Source organism: Cyrtonyx montezumae, unplaced genomic scaffold, assembly GCF_038088225.1.
Source record: "Cyrtonyx montezumae isolate F1298 unplaced genomic scaffold, pur_monq_1.0 scaffold_1, whole genome shotgun sequence".
Classification (NCBI taxonomy): Eukaryota; Metazoa; Chordata; class Aves; order Galliformes; family Odontophoridae; genus Cyrtonyx; species Cyrtonyx montezumae.
The window spans coordinates 7,924,496-7,945,382 of NW_027071825.1; the positions used below are offsets into that span (position 1 = coordinate 7,924,496).

The window sequence follows — 20,887 nt, forward strand, 5'->3', positions numbered from 1 at the left end:
CCCTCCTGTGCTGCAGAGCAGTGGGTGCAGCTCATTCTCAATAAAGTTCAGCCAGACTCATCCTCTCCTGCTGACTGTAGATGCAAAAAAATCCAGGGCCACACTCCCGGACTACCTAGGCAAGGCTTTATTCACATTTTGGAGGAGGACAAGACTAAGGGCACGTGGTGCTGAGGGCTTTCTCCAGGCTACCCAGTGTCTGAGCACCCTCAGCTCCAAGAAGTTCAGTGTCAGGTCAGGAAAACTTGCTGGCCTACATTTCTGCAGTGCCAGGCACAATGCCAGCCTGCAGCTCAGCAGGGCAGGACTCTTCCTGGAGCTTAATGTGGAGACACTCAGATAGAAATCCCTGCAGGATTCAGGACAGGCTAGAGATGAGAACACAGAAGATCCCTGCTAACCCGACTCCAAAAAAACTCAGTGGTGCTGTTCTTGCTGCAGGGAAGGAACTTGAACCGACTGAGCACAAGGTGCTCAGTGTGGGGTTAGCGTGGGTAAGAAATTAGGTGGGTCTGGTGGGTATCCCCCTCCCCGGCCCTGGTGTTCAGAAAGGCTGCAGGCTGTCTACGGGGCACTTCTGAGAGAAGGGTGGTCTTTGGGAACTGCTTGTGGCACCTCATAAGGTCAGCAGACCTTTTTCAAATGCAGGTGGATGCCATTGCTGGACTTGAGGATAAGCTGCTGTGTCAGTGTTGGAGGCTTGGAGGCATTGGGGAACAGCTCGAAGCGGAGCAGGGTCAGTGCCAGAGCCACCTTCATCTCATTCATGGCAAACTGCTGCCCAATGCAGTTCCTGGGGAGAGGACAAAGGCTGAGGGTTGAAGCCTGCACAGCTCTGAGTGAGGTGCCCCATGCACCAATGAGGAGGGAGAGAGAGATGAAGGATTTCCCACCTGGATCCAGCAGAGAAAGGCAGGAAAGCATGTGAATGCCTGTGTGCTGAGTTCTCAGGAGAAAATCTCAGGGGATCATATACCTGTGGGAGAAACAAAGGCCATTTGGTCAGCATTGGCTCAACCATGAGCAGAACCTCTGGTCCCCAAGGTAGGGCTGGAAGTGGTCTTTGCTGCTCCTGGGGAGCTGCAGCTGACATCCATTCAGTCTTCTGCAAAGGCACTGGGTGCATGAGAAGAGGGTGCTGGTGGCTATGCAGGTCTTCCCCTTGGAGATATTTTATCAGAGCTGCTGAAGGCAGGCAGAGTAGCTCCATGTTGCCTTGCGTGAAGGCAGGCTATCAAACACCCTTTCCAAAACTTTTGGGGTGTTTAGTAACATCATTGAACTTCACATTTGGATATGGACTGTTGGAATAAAAGGCAAAAAAAACCACCCACCCACCCCAAAAAATACGGCATGGAGGTGCAAGCTGCCTTGTTCAAAGAACAGTGGTAGTCCGGGCTCTGAGATCACGTCCCTATTCCTGCTGTGAAGGTGACATACCTCGGGATCTTCCCACACGTCCCGGTTCCTGTGAATACCGAATATGTTCAACGAAACCTGGGAGCCTGGAAGTGAGCAAACACACTGTGAAAATACTCATCACGTGAAGAGTGAAGACCAGGAGTGTTTGGGGGATGCCCTGCATCCCTGGATTCTGCAGGGGATGTGACAGAAGATCTGGCAGAAACATTTTCCAGCCTGTCCATGTCGGTCAGCTCTTGAATCCTTCCCATGGAGGAAACAATTGCCTCAAAGCCAGGCCCCAATCTGGTACTGGTGGGTGAACCTCTACTCTTGGCCACAGTCAGCATTATGCAGGTTCACTCTGAGCTCTGAACACCTGATGCCCTGCTGAGTGTTGTTGGGCCTTCACCAGCCATCCTTCCAGGCTCAGTGACTGTGGTGGCCCCATGCAGCTTTTCGGAGAGAGAAGTGAGACCAGAAGCCCTGCACCAGCCACTCCACCCTTGTGATGGACAGCAGCAGGAAGGATGAACACAGACCTTCAGGTAAGCTGCGCCCATCAGAAAATGTGACAGGTTTAGAGAGCTTTCTGGACACTGCAGGGACCGGTGGGAACAGGCGCAAGCTCTCCTTGATGCACATGGTGCTGTAGGTCATCTTCCCCAGGTCCTCCCTGAAAGCAAACCAGAATTCAGGCTGTGCTTGTTGGCAGTGATGGGGACACCAGACATAGAATCATTAATGTTGAAAAAAGATCTTCTAGTCCAACCTGTCCCACCGTGCCCACTGACCATGTCCCTCAGTGCCACATCCCCACAGTTCTGGAACACCTCCAGGGACAGTGAACTGCTAGCTCACCACTCGATGGTATCTCGGTTCCCCATGATGCCCTGGATCTCTTCTCTGCACCGTGCCTGGTGCTCAGGGTGCAATGCCATGCTGTACAGGAGCCATGAGATCCCGCTGGCTGTGGTGTCATGCCCCTCAAACATGAACGTGTCCACCTCAGCACGCAGATCCTCATCAGACAGGCCAACTCCGTTCTCATCCTAGCAGAAAGGAGAAGATATCATTCACATGTTCTTGTTAATTGTGATAGCTCTGTTGGGTATAAAAGCTGCCCTAGATGTTGAGAAAGAAGGACTTGGTTTGGCTTCTCTTGAATCTCCTTTTATATCAAGAACTAAGCCACGTATATCCAATATATGGGAGAACAGAACTGTTGGTTGCTGATTCTGCAGTCAACAGAGCTGTGTTCTGTTGGAATACCAGCTCCTGGTCCTTCAGCAGGACAGCCTATATCAGGACAACCCATTTATTTCTCTGTTACATTTTCCAGTAGTTCAGGCTTTTTGGGGGGGCTTTTTATTTGGTGGTGGCAGAAAAGAAAGCAGAAGCACCAGAGAGAACACCAAATGACAGCTTCCATCTAGAGCTTCTGAAGATATCTGTGAAGGTAAAACTACAGAAGGGGAGGAGCAAAACCTCCTGAGAGGACTGCAGCCAAGTCAGCCTCCTTGTAACCCCTCCAAAGGTCTTTCTTCAGGTTTCTGATGGCACACATCTTTCAAAATAGGAGTGTACTAGATGGAAACGAAGAAGGAAGATGAAATTCTGAGCTGTTTATGTTCTGTCACTGCATCTCATGCATCTTTATTACCTTTCTATCCACCTTTCCCCAAGCTAGGAAATAGGGATGCTGGTGAATCCCTCATGCCACAGAGGTACAGTCTATAGTGTCTGATGGGATTATTTCAAACTTTCACCTTGCTACAAAGAAGAATGTCCAGAAAATCCAGGTGTCTCTTCTTCAGGATCTTGTCTAGCTCCTTGTCATTGGAGAGTAATATCTTTCTTTCTTGTATTACTTTATCTGTGTAGAAAAACAATCGATGTTAGATGCATCCTGTCTTGCTAGAGAGCTCACAACTGTTTGTTCAGCCTGTTGGACCCTGTTTAATGTGTAAATCTCTCACTAGTGCTTGTTGCAAGCCCACTGAGTTGCTCCTGAGCATGCAAGAGGTGCAGCTGGGAAAGCAAGGAGCAGAAATACCTGTGTGGGCATGGGCCCGCCTGCAGGCATCCTGAAACTCCCGGCTGCTGCGAGTCAGGTTATAGAAGGCATCTTGGTAGGAGAAAGTCTGTATTCTCTTGCTTATCAGGTAGCTCAGGTCAAAAATGGCTTTGATATAAGAGTCTGAGTTGCTGTAAGAGACCAGTTAGCAATGTGAGTGGAGCAAACAGGGGCACTTGCTGTCCTGGAACTGGGAAGCTTGTGTGCTGACCTCTCAGTCTGGCAGTTGGCATTGTAGCTGAAGGCGCATTTCATGATGCTGTCCAGTGCCATCAGGTTGACATCTTGGAAGAGCTCTACTGAATTCTTCTTCTGCATGATATTCTTCTCCCATTTATCCTAGTGGTGGAGAAAGTGTGTGGAGGAACGTATTTCCAGAGCAGACTCAGCCACAGTACAATCAGGTTGTATTTTCCTGTTCCTGTCTTTTCCCAGATCTACACAGCTAACTACTTTCCCCCCAAAAAGGAGGCCCCGGTTTGCTGCATATCCTGTGAACATAGTCAAACCATTCTGTGCATTTCTTTTTCCACGTTTACCATTGCTGGGCTAGGACTGGCTGTTCTAGCTGTGGTTGATTTCACTGGGAAGCAGGTGAAAGAGGGAATAAGTGCAACAGCCAGAAGAAGCGATTTCAGAGAAACAAAACTAAAAAGAAAACTTCAGAAAAGAATCCCCTCCAAATGACAGAACTCTATGAACCACGTAAGTTTCTTCCCCTTACCAACATCACTTTGACAGAGTCTGACATCAGCGGCACATAAGATTTCAGCACATCGTAGTGAAACGCTGGAGTGAGCAACTTCCGATGCTGAAACCATTTGGCTCCACTCAAGACCAGCAGCCCTTTGCCTGTAGACACCAGAAACAGCCATCATCTACTTCAAACTCTGCTTTTGGCTCCTGAAGCCTCACTGCCACTCATGGCCAAGCAGCAGGTGATGCGCAGGGCCTGGAGGGAAGGTATGCTCCTTGATGATAGGAGCAACTCCAGTGCTAATGCTCTCAGTCTAACCCTTCTGTTTGTGTGCTCTGGTTTTAGGGTGGAAGAAAGTGAAATAAAGGAAGATAAGAGGATAATGAAAGGCGTGGCATGGCTGCTAGGGAGAAAACTACTCACCGATCCAGGGAACTAAGAAATGATAAGGTACAGAAGGCTTGGGATCTGTAAAACAAAATTAAGACCAGAACAGTATAAATGGCTAATGAATTCTATGTATCAAGAAAATTCAGGATAAATTGCCAGTAGAATCCCTCTTTTTTATCAATGTATATGGGTCACTCCAAAAGTAATGCCTCCTACTTATTTCCAAGGAAACTATGCTAGTTACAACAAGCACAATAACACTGCTCGATAGAGCAAATTCTCATCTCAGGACGGTCTGCCTAGACTGGCTGTGTACTCCACACTCTTCAAACTGGCATAGGGTCTGGTTGCAAGAGAAAAGTCTTCTCAAAGTTCAAACCTTCAGCTTAGTGTCATGATAAAGCACTCAGAGCTGATGGGTTGATGGGTTCCAGGAAAACCAGAAAGATCCACCCTTTCCTACTCCAAAGGACAACATACATCACTGTGCCCACTGAGGGCTGCATCTTGAACTTTTTCTTTGATGGGGAATTCATATGTTGCCACTTGCCACTCCATGTACTGTTGTTATGACTCTGTCTCGTACTTGTGACACCATGTTTTGTCACTGGTTATGATGTGATCCAGGAAACGGTCACCTTAAGCCACTTTTTGATGCAGTAGGTCCTGACAAACTTACACATGGTGTTCCTTCTGTTCCTGTGTAAGCACTCATGGGACAAACATGGTTTAAACTTTGCAGTATTCCTATGTTTCCACCATGGTTTCCAACGTATTAAAACTAACATTCAGCTCTGTATACAGTTCCCTGGTTGCAATCCATAAACAACTGAGACAGTCTTAATCTCATGGCTGTGCATGCTATCCAGAACGTGCTTGTCTTTCACACTGCTATCACCACTACTGAAATGCATCACCCACCTCACTGTGCTCACATCCACCGCTTGGTCTCCATAAACATTCAGCAAGCACCAATGAATGTCAGCGGGTGCCATTTTTTCTGTGTTCAGTAATTCAATGAGACACCTTTTCTTTACGTGCACTTCCATGTGAAACTCAATTTTGTCATGCTGCCTCTCTGCTGCCATCTATTGCATGGCAACAAAATGTGATGAAATATTGGTGGGAAAGTTCAGCATCTACTGCCATACCACCAACATCCACCTCTGATAACATCATAAGTACACATGGGCCAGCGTATTGGGAGGCATTACTTTCGGAGCTGCCCTTGTAGAATTAGTCTTGTTTCCATGTGTAAAATACTCTAACACTAGAGGTAGCATTTAAAAGCACTCTCCTATGTTTATGTTCTCAGGGAACTTGGGAAAAAACTGGGAAAAATATGTGGAAAATAAACAACCATGGCAAATCCCAAAGCTGAGAAGAATGAATGTAATTTCTTGGAGATCAACCAGTCGCAAGAAAAACACTTGCAAAAAGGAGCAGAGGGAAAGCCTCGAGGTGTCTTTTGAGAGCCATTGCTGTGCCAGACCATGCACATTACTGGGTTTACTGGGAAGCACAAATATTGTGGCTGCTGATGCTGTAGAAGGACATACTTCCTAGGGAAGAGTCAAAGACAGTAATCTCCAAGCCCAAGTGAAGAGAATTACCTCCTCGTCCAAGTATAGTCTTGGCATATTCAGGATGGTGGACTATTAGAGATGGCAGCACTGGTCCAAACCATCTGGGAAAGGCATACGGATATTCTTCTCCCAGTGACACTATCAGATCTAAAATTTTATTGCTAGTTATCTGCAATGATAGTTAAGCAGAAACTGAATTTAGGCAGAAAAATAAGGACACGAAAGGAGAGCAGATGCTAAATTTGACTTCTCATGGAAACCACAAGCAAGTTGTCTCCTCGTGGAGAGGAGTTCTCTCTAGAGAGAGAGAGCAGCTGCTGGGACAAACCCACCCTGACTGAACCCAGCTCTGTCCTTACCAGATGGTTGTGGCCATAGAGCCAATGCTTTGGGGGACCAGGGAAAGCTTCCAGGGCTTTGACGATCTTCTTTCTCTCCTGGTAGAATTTGACCACCTTCAGTAGGACAAAGATGACACCAAGCACTACAGACAGCTGCAGAATGACAGCAGAAGGTCTGGCTATGCTGTCCAGAAGAGACACCATGCTGTCCTGAGTCTGGGGTGCCTGATACTGCCTTGTCCTCCCTACTCCTTTTCTATGACTCCTCCAGCAGAGCTGGTGAAGTGCTGCTCATGCAAGGTCTGGATGAGTTTTAAAGCAGCAGAAATGTACCAATAAGCAACGTGTCAGCTTGACCCACAGCCAGAATTCCTGCAGTCCCTGTTGACCCTTTTACCTACTTGCAATAACCTGTGGATGGAAATGGTTTGTTAGCAAATACCCTGTAAATATTTACACTTTCTAAAGGTTGTTACATTCCAACAGTGAGTGAAAATGCTTGCAGCAGCACAGGTCTCCAGCTCTCTCCCCTTCACGTATACCCAGATAGATGAATGCTCAGGACTGGTAGCCCCCAGCACACCCACTTGAGGTGAGGAGCAAACAGGCTACTTTTGTTGGACTGGTCCAGCCATCCTCAGCTGTAAAAATGGTGCCCTTAGTGACTGTAACAACACACAGCTGGACTGTAATCAAAGGAACAGCCAAAACCTGACCAGCACACAGGGGATTGTGATGCCCTTTCCAAATGGTCCTATATAGATGAGCTAGGAGACAAAAACAGTGTCTAGAAGAATCAGTGCTGTCAATAGTTAAGTCAAAGAGTAGGAAAACAGCAAAAAAATCTACAGCAGCAGTGAGGTATGTACAACATGTTGGGAAGGGGTGATGATATGATGGTGTTGATGCTATAGTCCTGCTGAGTCTTTCTTCCTTTTCCTGCAGGGCTGGGGGGGGAGGGCTTGAGCTGAAAACTTGCCACTTCTATCTGATTTCTTGGTGTATTGCAAAGATAGTGATCCCCAGATGAGCTGAAATAATTCCCCATTTGTGTGTCTGGAAGTTATGAAGATCAAATGGGTCATCAGCTGCTGGACCTGCCAGACCAACATGCTAAAGCGTTGGGGTTCCTGAGTTGTGTGAGTGTTCCTCTTTGACTTAACATCTCTCTAAAAACAAGGGTTTTCAGATGAATAGACACTTTTCTTTATCATTTTATATGGCTTAGACCAATTGAAACCCATGTTTTCTGCTGGTAGAATCACTTTACTTCATGCACACTGCACTAATCAGAGCATTTAGACCTTTGAGACAGAAAGTTTGTAAGAAAATACAACACAAGGCCCACTTTCCAGATATTAGTTGACTCCATGACCGTATCTGAAAGCTAGTGAACAGGGTGACTTTTCCCTCAGCTGGCTTGTGAGCTGCTTGTTAATGATTGCAACGAGTGTCCTTGGTACAGGGAGTTTCATTAATACTACAGTCTCAGAGCTATCCACCCCATGTGAGAGCTTACAGGATAAACCTGAGGGCTCCTGGGCGTGCTTTTGTTTTGGCTTGAAAGACATCACATTTACGAGCTAAGTCTGTTCCTGGGATGCCAACACTTTTGCTAATTTTCCAGTGTTGCATGTAACACCACATATATTCAGCATTTCCCTAGAAAATGGTGCAAGGGGTCACTTTCTCAGCTGGGATGACTCAAGCTAACTGGACTCTCATCAGGGTGGCAGGAAGTTGCATTGCAAAGAGCTGCCCCCTTGGACCTTCCTTTAAGATGGTGTCTCTGGTTCTTCAGGCTAGGAGGAAAAAAGAGGTATATCCCCTAGCTGGTATTTCTCATTGGGCTCTGCCCTACATCACTGCTAACATGCTGCATTTTTTGACTCAGAACTTGGTAAATTGTTACAGACACATCAACCAACAATTCTGAAATTTAAAGAAAATACCAATACTTCTTGTAAGGCTGAGGATTAAACTGTTGTCTTGGTTAAGTCACATGACAGAACAGAGTGCTTTTCACACACTTGGCGAGCTTCATGACGCTCAGTGTATCTTGTTATGCCTAGATGGATCTGCACAAAAGTTCAAAGAGTGGGGCATTGTTCAGGAGTCAGATAATCTCAATATGTCAAATCAGGCATCTCTTAGGGAAGGAATTCATCCTACATCCATCTGTAGCCCAAGCAGGCCAGGCTCAATTTGCTCTCATGTTCTTGAGCAGGAGTGTCCAACTCCAGGGATTTCATTGCTGTGGAATATCCACCTTCTCTCCTTCATAGCACCTCCAGCTCTTCCTATGATAATCCACTATCATCTGCAGTGTTGTGATTAATAGGTAATCAGGAGAGGAGGCACTGTGGACTGACTGGGAACTTGTCTGGGGAGCCAGATGAAATCTTCATAGCACCTCCAGCTCTTCCTATGATAATCCACTATCATCTGCAGTGTTGTGATTAATAGGTAATCAGGAGAGGAGGCACTGTGGACTGACTGGGAACTTGTCTGGGGAGCCAGATGAAATCACAGAGAGGATTTGGACAGATCGGTCATGATGCTTGGGTTTAGCCTCGTAGTTCAAGTGATGCATGCTACAGAAGACCTCATTCCCAACCTCTAATGCATTACGGACTCTATCTCTCCTCCAGTGTCTATACCACCACCTAGTTCTAAAAAAAACCTTTAGTCTTGTTCAGAGCCCCCCTAGGAAACAGCCCATCAACACTGAGCCTCTCCTCTGGCCTTAAGCGTAACTATGGATGGGAGAGAGAAGGGGGAGGGGCTGAGGACCTGAGGGCAGTGGGATGGCTTCTGTGGGTCATTTGTGCTGAGGATCTGCAGCACACTCATAGAAGTTGGGTGTCTTGCCAGGGTCATGTAAGGGGCGGAGTTGAGCCTTTGATAGGCACCAATGGAGCTGTTTTGGGGTGTCCTATGACACCAACCCCATTACCAGAGTGACTGATCTGGACCTGGATGGGATCTTTCCCCTATAAAATGGCAGAGAAATCATCCAAGGCTCACAGGTGGAGAAACCTGTCTGGGGAGTCTCTGGCACGGAGTCAGACAAAACTTTATAATCCCCTAGAAATTCTCACTGGGACAAAGTCCCTGGAAAATGTGTTTGATCACTGGCAACTGAGCAGGGTGGATTTTTACCCATCTGGTTCCCTGGTAGTTATTTAATAACCAGTATCAACTGCTGGGCATGGAGTTCAGGATACTTGGGTTGTCTTGAAGGTCAAGTGAGCGTAGAGCCTTGAGCTGATAGGGAAGACAGAGCAGAGTGACTAAACCCTCATTTATGCGGATTTCAGGCCTTGAATGTTGCTCTTGTGGTTTTGGGAGTCTTCCCACTTAATTTAGATACCTCGAGCAATGACTTGGCACATGCTGTTATCATCCATTGCAGAAGGACTGCTCTGCCAAACAGGTGAAATGTAAGTGGCAAATTGGTACTTCGCCCCAGAGCGTGACATTGCAGCAGCTGCTTCCATGGGTGTGCCTGTGTTTGTTCAGGTAGGAAGAAGAGCCCGAGCCATCTGTCCCTGTGTATTCCTGTGGTGCTTAGTGCTGAGAGATGAAATGTAGTTCTGTTGCCAACAAAAATAATGTTTCAGGCTTCCTAACACATGATATATGAGGATATGATGGAAAGAGCCCAGCAAGTGTCGCAGAGTAATGTGAGCTGTCTGGATCCCATCTGACCACACGCATCTCTAGGGTGAATTTATGTCTGGAAGCATTTAATACAGCTGTCTTACAACTATGCTGCAATACTTACTTAATTTACAGGCTGCTCCCAGTGTAAAATCCCAGTGGGGTTTGGATGGGGATTGCTGGTAGTGCCTGATAACGTTTGCACTGAGATCCATGTGGGTCCTGTGCATGGACACACCCCCAGGGGACAATGTGCCATCCTCTGTGCTTGGTGAGAAGGTGACACCAACAGGCTGGTGGGGGTTACCAAGAGATGGGGCTGTTCAGCTGTAGCAGAGAGAAATTGAACGAATACATACCCTACTGCACTCGCCAGAGCCCATCTCTTGAGAGAGCTAGTTAAATTAGTTATCTGGAAGTCTGAATCAGGCAGTCCAAGGTCGGTTCATCATCAGAAAGTAGGAGGAAAGAATGAAGTAACCTCTCTGCATCTAGACCTTGGTTATCTTTATGGCATTGCTCTGGGTTATAAAATCCTACGTGACTGGGTCTTTTTATTACTGTCAATCTACTGTATCTTAATATCAAGCAAGGGGAAGTTATCTGCAGCAGAGGGGTGGCACTCTCAGAAATCACATGCTGGAAAGTGAGCCCATTGCTCGCTCCCTTTCACAGACACCTCACAGTGGGGTGGGGGAGAAAACTGAAAGGTGCAAAATTTGTGGGTTGATTTGAGAACAGTTTAGTAAGAAAGGAAAATAATGGAAAAAAAGAAGCAATATAATAATAATAATAACAACAGCAAAATGATGCATAATACTGTCACCCACCAACAGCTGACCAATGCCTAACAGCCCCTTAGCAATGACCATTCCACCCAGCCAACTCTCCCAGTTTAACTGCTGGGCACAGTGTTATAGGATACAGAATATCCCTCTGGTCAATTTGGGTCTGCTATCCTGCTTCTATCCTCAGCCCATCCAATACAGAGATGTACATTGTTTGGTTCTGATGACTTCAGCTATTTTGATCAATTTTTTTTTCTCATTTTTCACTTCAGAACATGTTGGCAAGGTACAGTTTGTAGTAAATGTAGTTGCCTTTATGCTTGAATCTCAGGATAGAGCTGAAGGACGCTCATTTCATTTAGTGAAAGGAGACGCGAAGGAAGGTTTTGGAGAAATATTTGTGCTTATGTATCCAGGTTTGATGTTTACTTTGATTAAAACAGCAGGGTATTACTGATTCACATCACTGTTATGGTCCTCTACATCTTCAAAATATACTTTTGGACAGGCTGCTGCACAGCCAGCCATCTCCTTTGAGGTTTTGTGTAATGCCTGCACCTGTACTTGTGCTTTGTGTGTGCCCTTACAGAGCTGCATCCCAATCTCTTGAGTACTTTTTCCAATTTATCAAGATAATTTCAAACCCTAATGCCACCCTCCAAAGTGCTTGCAGACTCCCCTAGTTTTATAACAGAAGTTTTTTTAATAAGCATTCTTTCTATTCCATCATCCCCATCATAAATAGATGAAGGACCTCTCAGTCCTGCATTTAACAACCTCAGTGAGATATTGGTTCAGGTTGGATATTAGGAAAAAATATCTTCTTGGAAGGAATGGCGATTCACTGGCACAGGCTGCCCAGGGAGGTGGTGTGGTCATTGCCCCTAAAAGTGTTCAAGAATCATGGATCTATGGCACTGTGGGACGTGGTCAGTGGGCATGGTGGAGATGGGTTGACGGTTGGATGATCTTAGAGGTCTTTTCCAACCTCAGTGATTCTGGGTTTGCAGGTGTGAGCTCAGGTGACTGAGCTGGTGAGCATTAGCAATACAAACTCACTACAGTAGCTGTTGCAGGAATTAATGGTTTATTAATGCAAAAATTACATCATATTTTGCAGCTTGAGCAAAAGTTCTGAGCCCAAGCTGTAATCAGTGCATTGAGTGCAATCAGGCATTGAGTGAGAGAAGAGAGGTGAGGTCAGCCCTGAGCTGACCTGCAGGCACTGGGGTGCCCATAGGGAAAAGTTTGGCTACTGGCAGCCACACAGGAGCGAGGAACTCTCGTAGCCCGAGCTGCTGTGCACCTTGTATTCCAGGCAAACATTTTATCCTGGTCTGCTCGGTCCCTCCCACTGATGCTCAGGCCATTTTCCAGCATCAACGGATTTTCTTTAAGTACAAGTGAATGCCGTTCTTGGAGCGAAGGATGAGCCGAGGTATCTTACAGGGTGGTTTGGTGAGGTCGGGGGACAGCTCGAAGCGGAGCAGGGTCAGCGCCAAGGCCACCTTCATCTCAATCATGGCAAACTGCTGCCCAATGCAGTTCCTGACATGAAGACAGCAATCACCCAGGGGACAACTGAGGGGACTGGAGAGAGGAGCCCCTGGCACATGTTCCATTGGGCTAAGCCATTCCCAGGGACATAGATTTCTGCACCCTGCTGCTCTTCCCATGCCCAATATTTTACCTTGCTCCAGCAGCAAAAGGCAGAAAGGCATGAGAATGCCTGCTAGATGCATTCTCTGGAGAAAACCGTGACGGATCGAACACCTGGGAAAGAAGCACGTACAGCAAGAAAAAAAAACAAACAGTTATTTAAGGAGTAAAGGTACTGTGATTGGTATCCTCAGATGTACTACACCCCATAACTTCTGAACAACTCCACTGGAGAGAAGATGCACATGGAAGTGGACTGGAACCCAAAAACCAGACTTCCCTGGCATCCATGGAGCAGCATTGCCAGCACAAATCAGGCAGAGTAATGACTGTAACTAAGAGATTGTGATGCATGAATGCAATTTAATTCTTCATCTATAAGCCAAGCAAAATCACCTTTGTGCCTGCTAATACAAGAAGCTCCCTGGAGCACTTCATTGCCACACCCAATGCAGAGGAAGCACAAATGCCACTGCATGAGCACCAAAACTTACCAAAGGATCCTTCCACACAGTGGGATTTCGGTGAATGAGATAAATGCTTATCACAGTGACCATGCCTGTGAAGAGGTTGGAGAGGAGAAAAGGGCTCAGTGGCACGGACACGTAATTTTACTGCTACGATGTTGAGCAGAACCAGGATCCACAAACCTTCTGGCAGAGTGCGCCCATCGTGGAAGGTGATGGGCTTGTTCAGCTGCCGGGACACGCCAGGCACTGGTGGGTACAGGCGAAGGCTCTCCTTGATGCACATGGTGCTGTAGGTCATCTTCCCCAGGTCTTCCCTGCAGAGGTAGGGGATGCTAAGCTGCTCGTGCCCTCCTGCTGCCCCCTTGCAATGGCTGGGGCATGGTGGGAGCATGGGCTGCTGCATGCTAGGCACCCCAGTGACATTAGTAGCCATTCAGCAAGCTTAGGAACAACATGATGGTAAAACACAAACGGCCATGACTACAACCTGCATGCAGCTTCCTGGAAAAAAGCAATCCCTAAGCACTCTAGCTCCCAAGACATGAAGGCATTGCTCACTTAGGATTGATTGCAACGGGAAAGAAGTCACCAGACAGTGACTTTTTGCAGTGCAGACTTACCACTGAATGGTGTCCCGACTGCCCAGGATGCCCTGGATCTCCTCCCTGCACCGTGCTTGGTGCTCAGGGTGTAATGCCAGGCAGTACAGGACCCATGAGAGCCCACTGGCTGTTGTGTCATGCCCCTCGAACATGAATGTGTCCACTTCAGCACGCAGATCCTCATCAGACAGGCCAGCTCCAGTCTCATCCTAGCAACACAGACAGCTTCAGTGGCCCCATTTAACCCAGGATAGGACACTGCAAAGGGAGGTAATTACGTCCTTGGATAAATCTCTGCCTAGGCTGAAACTAGGGCTACTTTTCTTTTGCTTGTAAACCCCTCTGTCCCTCTTATATTAAAACTATGATATCCCTTTCCAGGTTGTCTTCTCAGTCAGTGCCAGCATCTCAGTGGTTGAACACTGGGACACCTCCATTCTTCCTCATCTGGGTAGGACTGGGTGTGATGCCTGCAGCTGATGTAAAACAGTGGCCCCTGGGGACCTCTTGGGGGGTTGTGGCACTGCCACAAGGAGTGGATTTTGTTCCCTATGGCATATGTCCTCAGCTGTGATGAGCTATTGCACCTCACTGCTCACCTTGGCACAGAGCAGAATGTCCAGGAAGTCCAAATGCCTCTTCTTCTGTATCTTCTCAAACTCTCGTTCATCTTTAAGGGACTCCTTTCTCTCCTGGATCACTTTGTCTGAGTAAATAAAAGCTGAAGACTCAGCAGGGCAGGAGATGCTGAGCCTGGAAATCACCTCATGAACACAAATCTGGCCAAGGAGGTGGTTTCCTCCATGCTCCCAGCATGGTGGTTTCCTCCATGCTGACATGTATTTCTGCATGCAGGTAGTTCTGTTTTTTTCAGGAGCATGACAATAAGTGACATGCATGTGGCTGCTGTTGCAATAGCAGATCCTTTTCCACAAACTTCTCTGTCCACCACAGCTCCCTTGGTCTGCAGGATCACAGTATGGGCAAGGGGGTGCCTAAACCTCAGCTCTGAATGTGTTTCTTTGAGCCGGAGACTGGAGCCAGCAGATGTGGCAGACATAGCGCTTTGGCCACTTCTGCTCCTTGAAGGAAGGCTCTTTCAGACACTCTGTATGAAAGCTTTGGCAGAGGATAATGACAATGCATACCTGTGTGGTCGTGAGCAAGCTGGCAGGCCTTCCTGAACTGGTACCCATGGGGGCTGAGCCAGTAAATGAATTCATTCTGATAGGGGAAGATGCGAAGACGCTGGTGCACCAGTTGGCATAGGTCATAGACAGACTGGATGTAGGAGTTTTGCCTGGGAAAAGGGGAAGGGATTCACACTGCAGGATATGCTGGAAGGGCACTACATACCAGCCTCAAGTCTGCTCTTTTCCCTCACTGGGGTTCACAGGTGGTGACTAAGTAAGTATTACGGGATAATGGCATCAGGAAGAACGCTGCAAGCCTTCGGTAAGAAGGCTGCTGCACAACTACTGTGCAAGTGCTTGCCCAACAGATGCTACAGTTTGAGTCAGGTTTATTATTTAGGTCAAAGCCTAAATTTGAGTGCATTTTGTCAAGCAGTTTGCTTGTTTTTGCTCTGAGCTGCAAACTTTCAGCCAGGGCTTGGGCACTGACCTGTCAGTCTGGCAGTTGCTGCGGTAGCTGAAGGCACATTTCATGATGCTGTCGAGAGTCATCAGGCTGATGTGCTCAAAGAGCTCAACTGTTTTCCCGTTTGTGGTCAGCTTTTCCCACTTATCCTAGTGGAAGAAGGAGACAAAAATGAGAAGTAAAAGGACAGTTCTGCACACACCCTCTCATTAAGCAAGTGCTTAGCATAGGATGTGTCCTGAAGGAATGGAGAAGAGAAGAGGATCTCTTAGTTGCTCTCAAAACCCCTGAGGAAGAACCAGCAGCCAGAAACAACATGTGCTGACACCTGGCTTCCCCCAGTCTCTTTTTAATTTATCTGTCTCTCAAGAACTTCTGACTATGGTGCCTAGGATGCAAGCTTCCAATTAAGGCTTTTCCTGCATCTTGTGATTTCTGTCCCACTGTATTTTTCCAGCATAAAATATAGGAGCTCTTGTTCGATTCTTACCATTAGGTATCCCAAGAGAAACTATAAATACTGCCCAATTACTTTGGATCCTCTTTCCTTCTGGGATTGTAAGGAACCAGTGACCCAAAAGCTGAGAAAGGGAAGAGATGGAGGAGCATAGATGCACCTGAGCTCTCACAGCATGAAACCAGGCTGGGGAATAGAGTTTATGTGGATGGAATTTTGTCTTTGGTACAGATTGCCACCTAGTGGAATGGGCTGACACAACGGGTCTCCAGCTCCTGGCCAAGCCACCGCTTATCTCTGCAGCCAGGGCACTGCAGGAAGACTCTGAGCTCATGTTTACAATCAGGATCACGGATAGTAACACAGTACAGAGAGAGGAGCAGACACCGTCCCTACCAGCATCACTTTGGTAGACTCTGCCATGAGGGCTACGTAAGGCTTCAAGACATCGTAATGAAAGCCAGGCGTCAGGAGCTTCCGATGTTGGTGCCATTTGGGCCCGTGTAGGACCAGCAAACCATTCCCTTGGGAAATACAAGCAGTGAACAAGCAGAAAAGTTTCACTCATCTATGGATACAACACAACCAAATCTGCTATAATAGGTCATTTCCAGAGGTTGTTGTCACCTCCAGATGTAAGCAATTCTCATTTGTATGCGTGGCTATGTCTGAACTTTAATTCCCAGAATCACAAAAACTAGTGTTTAAAAAAGCAGATTTATGCACATGTAAAAAATAGAATATTATGTCGCATCTTTTCCAATAAGCAGAATAACTTCAGGAAGTTTTTTGGAAGGAACAAGTGCAATGCTGCTTATTTATAACATGTTCTCAACTAACTTCAGAATCATTCCTGGTAGACAAAGGCCTGGGAATACCCACCAATCCATGGGATAAGGTACTTATAGCTGAGGTTATCCTTGGGATCTGTAAAAGAAGGAGGGGAAAAAAAGAAAGAGAAGAAAATGTTAAACATTTCACCACTGGTTAGTACCTGAAAGCTCACCCTGGGCTATTGCTTTTGGTTGGGTGTGAAACTGAACTTGCGGCATCCTTGCAGAACTGATGGCTATTTCATGACAAAAAAAAATACTGTTGGGCTCAACTGTGAGAAGAAGTATAAACACAGACGCTCAGACTGCAAAAGTACTGGTAGTCCAAAGTCAAATGGGCATGTTGCAGGGTAAATGATTAACCCTCTTAGATGCGCTGTGGAGCACCTTTCTCACTGGATGCACCAAACCAATCACTCAATCAGACTGACCCAACACCAAAGCTCTGAGCTGCTCTCTCCTTGCTGAGATCAGGCTCTGAGAAGAGAGCATTTCAAGGAGGACTTGAGGAAGATAGATCTGCTAGTAGATTTTGAGGACCCCAGGTCCCTTGCAGCCCTTAGTGGGCCGTGCAGCTACATGCATGGAGCACATGGCAGACAGAGCTCTTGTTAAATAACCCAAAATTGATTTCTGAAATAAAACCTATTTGTGACACTCTGCCTTGCTGAGAATTGCCATCCTAGCATGGGAAAGCTTCAGCCTGTAGCTGCTGTTCCACAACAGAACCATTGCCTCTTACCTCCTCTGGCAAACAGGAGTTTGGCATAATCAGGGTTGGAGATCACCAGGAATGCTGAGAAGCCCCCGAACCAGACAGGGTGGGCACACTGGTACTTCAGTGCCCAGGCCTCTGCCTTTTCCAGCAGATCTTCTTCCTTGATAAACTGTGGTTGTGGAGAAGAGAAAAGAGACAGAACACTCAAATTTGGTGAAAAAATAAAATCTTCTACACCGCTGTTTTCAAAAGCTCAAGGTCTTCTTGCATCAAAAAAAACAAGCTATCACCATCAAACGGCTGTCCTGGGTTTGCAGGGCAGGAGAAGCAGAGGTGCCTATTGCTTTAAATTACCACATAAAATAATTATTCCTTATCAACTGATCATAGCCATGGAGCGCACCTTATGAGCAGAAGAGCAGAATGCCTATTGCTGCATGCATAGATATCGTTATTTGTGGCAATGGTAGTTGGCAGTTCACTCTTTGAAAGCAATCAGTTTTATTGCTTTTACTGCCAGTTTTATTGTATATTAAGTAGGCAACAAGCAACAAACTGGTTAGATGAGTTAGTGCAAAGATGCAGGGTCATAAGCAGAGATAAAGAGTCCGCACGTACAAATTGCCTTTTCTTTAAACAAAAACTGCTCTGTCGAAGCTGCTAACTCCTGCAGAGATCTAGACCAGCTATGACAATGTGCAGAGGGAAGGATTTTGGTGAGCTACGGCTGAAATGGTAGCTGCTGAAGTTCAATTCTGTTTGAAGTGCAACGAATTCAATAAGCAGTGTAGAAATGAGCTGCAATGTCACTCTGTTTACTGAATTGAATGAATGTTTGCTCAGTTCCTTTAGTGCTGACTTCTTTTGGTTCAGCTATTTGCTTGGCTGGCACTTATCAAGTGGTGTTTGCACCCCAGCATTGTCCCAGGGGGTCTGGCAGCAGCCGAGCCCTCCACCAGCCTATACCTTAAACCATGTCAGCAGGGAGGAGACTTGGCATGGCGCCTGTGCTTCCTCCTGTTGGTCCAATAACAGAAAGCATAAACATGGTGGAAGAAATTGGGGCAGCAATAAAAAGCCTTGCTGTGCTTGGCTTTTCCAGGTGGCTCAAGTCCCAGTAACAGAGTCATTGCACCTTTGGAGCATTGATACCCACTTTGATCCATGCTGCTGGGAGTAATCCCAGTGCAGAAAACAAACGAGTTCATGTGCAAGTAGAGGTTATCAAAGAATCACTGAGGTTGGAAAATACCTCTAAGATCATCCAGTTCAACCCCACTCCATCATTCCCTCTGACCGCGTCCCTCAGTGCCACATCCCCACAATTCTTGAACACTTCCAGGGACAGTGACCCCCCCCCACCTCCCTGGGCAGCCTGTGCCAGTGCATCACTGCTCTTTCTGAAGAGATTTTTCCTGATATCCAACTTGAACCTCCCCTAGAGAAATCTAAGGCCGTGACCTCTAGTTCTATTGCAGTTACCAAACAAGGTGAGAGGCAAACGACCACTCACAGCTCCTGCTTCTTAACCAGAGCTCCAGACATGAGGTTTAGGGTTAAAAAAAAAAACAACAAACCAACAACAACAAAGCAAAAACAAAACGGCACTTCTGTTACTGCCTCCCTTGGGTGTTTTGAAAGGAAAGTATAATCCCAGCTCTTATAAGGAAGAAAAGCGATAGCCTGATCTGACTTGAAATGCAAGCTTTGGAATGAATCCAGCATTAAAAACATCTGGGAAGAGGTGCCTAAGGGGATTTTTAATGACCACACACTGATAACAAATGAAGCAGAGGAAACAAAGGAGCTGAAATCTGAGCACTGAACTGCACCACTCTCTGCCAGAAATAGGCATCCTCCACTGGATGCTGAGACAGGAGAGATGCGCACAAGAGGCTGCTGAGGGACTGAGCCCTCCTTGGCCACCTCCTTCTGCTCCCCGGGAGCTGTGGCCATGAGGAAGTTGACCAGAAATCAACGCTTTGGGTTTTAATAGCCATGATAGTGCAGTGAGACAGAACTAGATGGAAACAGGAGCTTTCAGTACTCCCCTGAATAAAGCTGCCAGAATCCTGCCAGCTCCTCCTCCACCAACGCACCTACAGATGCTGCTTTCAGCGCAAGTCCAGGGCAACGACAGCTTCCTCACTAGCTCACAACTGCTGGCTTCTAGCAAACTTAGTAGCACTGAGTCAGTAAACAGAAGTTTCCTTCAACAACAGAGGCATGACCAAAGTAAAAGGTTACCTTTGTCCAAGGTGAAAGGTAAACTGAGAACAACCTAACAATTTTGAGTGTGAGTGATCAGCACCAAAGAGTTCCATCCCAGTATAATCTGGCACAACTGAGAATCTGATGAACATGCTCCATTTAATTGCTGTTTTAGAGTCTAACTGGCACTACCACAAAACCCCGAGCTGGCCTGGCTTGGTGCTTGTGTTGCCAAGAGCCCATTCACTCTGTCAGACACAGAGAGACTGTAGCATGGATGTGGTCACTCAGGGGTCCCCTGTCCAACTGAATATTTTCGATTTTTCCACCTAGCTCTTTGGGTTGGCTGTTATTTAACGTGCCAGGGCAGGGAACCAGCAGAGCCCAGGTGAGGGATCAGCACGTTATTAGAATCAACATGGCTTGGCGTGGAAGCGATCTTAAAAACCACGAGGGCAGGGATGCATTCCACTAGAACAGGCTGCTCAAGGCCAGGCTGGATGAGGCTTTGTGCACTTCCACCACAAATCCAAAAGCTTTTCCTTTTTTGCTTTAATTAAAAAGCCTTTCACGCTGTCCAGCTCACAAAGCTGACAGCAACCAACAGCCAAGCTGATCCGCACAGACAAGTGCATGCTCTGAGGTACAGCCACGCACTCCAAGCACGACTTTCCTATGTACATGGGCGTAATTAGCCACGGGTTTAAATCAACCTCACAAAGCCTTAAACCCTACCTCCTCTTCTTGCCAGCCCGTTGCCGCCTCTTTCCCCATCTCATCCACACACACAGAGATCACAAGCGGAGAAAAAGCACAGGGAGAAAAGGGTCCAACCGCACATCACCCCCACCCGCACCCCACCGCACCTCCTGAACGTGCCCGAGCAGCCAGTGCGTGGGGTGCCCGGGGAAGGCAGCCAGCGCCCGCAGCAGCTCCCGCCGGCGGTGGTACAGCTGGATGGCCTTCAGCAGCACGCACGTCAGGCAGAAGACGGCGGCCAAGTGCAGCACCCGGGCCACATCCACGCCGAGCCAGGACGCCTTCATCCTTGCGGTACCCCGCGGGCACCGGTGCTCTTATCCCCGCCGGAGACCAACGCGGGGAGGAGGGGCCGGGCTCGCGGTCCGAGCGGCCGCCGAATCACGGCAGCGCTTATTGCGAGCGGAGCATCCAGCCCTGCACGGCACTGGGGATCGGGCAGAGCGGGAGGAGGAGCGCGGGCGGTGCTGGGCACAGGGGGAGGAGGGGAAAAGCCCGGAGATGCCTCCTTTATCTATATTTATGTTCCTAATTGCTCCAGTCGATTCAGTTTTTCTTCTCGGGGGACCCGATTCCAGCTTTTGGTGTGATTCCCTGTGTGATCTGTGCTATAATTTTATTCTGTAGCTTAAAAAT

The 20,887-nt window shown here is 47.3% G+C and overlaps 2 protein-coding genes across 2 annotated transcripts; both read right to left on the minus strand.

The window, feature by feature from the left end:
* Positions 1–235: 235 nt before the first annotated feature.
* On the minus strand, positions 236–6,781 carry LOC136050362 (cytochrome P450 4A5-like). The gene is made up of 12 exons (XM_065739233.1): positions 6,511–6,781; positions 6,179–6,320; positions 4,599–4,643; positions 4,203–4,330; positions 3,690–3,817; positions 3,458–3,609; positions 3,171–3,277; positions 2,263–2,453; positions 1,944–2,077; positions 1,441–1,505; positions 894–976; positions 236–793 (listed from the first exon to the last, which is right to left on the minus strand). Exons 1-12 carry the CDS (start codon positions 6,694–6,696, stop codon positions 625–627), a joined length of 1,530 nt encoding a protein of 509 aa, XP_065595305.1. The 5' UTR covers positions 6,697–6,781; the 3' UTR covers positions 236–624.
* A 5,232-nt stretch (positions 6,782–12,013) lies between these two features.
* Positions 12,014–20,632, minus strand: LOC136050408 (cytochrome P450 4B1-like). The gene is made up of 12 exons (XM_065739304.1): positions 20,359–20,632; positions 17,306–17,450; positions 16,613–16,657; positions 16,127–16,254; positions 15,298–15,422; positions 14,823–14,974; positions 14,274–14,380; positions 13,693–13,883; positions 13,253–13,386; positions 13,097–13,161; positions 12,634–12,716; positions 12,014–12,491 (listed from the first exon to the last, which is right to left on the minus strand). Exons 1-12 carry the CDS (start codon positions 20,536–20,538, stop codon positions 12,323–12,325), a joined length of 1,524 nt encoding a protein of 507 aa, XP_065595376.1. The 5' UTR covers positions 20,539–20,632; the 3' UTR covers positions 12,014–12,322.
* Between the last annotated feature and the right edge of the window lie 255 nt (positions 20,633–20,887).

Excerpts from the sequence above, each read along its gene's own strand:
- LOC136050362 (XM_065739233.1), bottom strand. The coding sequence starts at position 6,696 with ATGGTGTCTCTTCTGGACAGCATAGCCAGACCTTCTGCTGTCATTCTG. Across the intron at positions 4,644-6,178 it reads GACTATACTTGGACGAGGAG|ATCCCAAGCCTTCTGTACCT; the intron begins GTAATTCTCTTC and ends TTTGTTTTACAG. Across the intron at positions 3,278-3,457 it reads GCGGGCCCATGCCCACACAG|ATAAAGTAATACAAGAAAGA; the intron begins GTATTTCTGCTC and ends TTTTCTACACAG.
- LOC136050408 (XM_065739304.1), bottom strand. The coding sequence starts at position 20,538 with ATGAAGGCGTCCTGGCTCGGCGTGGATGTGGCCCGGGTGCTGCACTTG. Across the intron at positions 15,423-16,126 it reads AGTCTACCAAAGTGATGCTG|GATAAGTGGGAAAAGCTGAC; the intron begins GTAGGGACGGTG and ends TTCTTCCACTAG. Across the intron at positions 13,884-14,273 it reads ACATTCTGCTCTGTGCCAAG|GATGAGACTGGAGCTGGCCT; the intron begins GTGAGCAGTGAG and ends CTGTGTTGCTAG.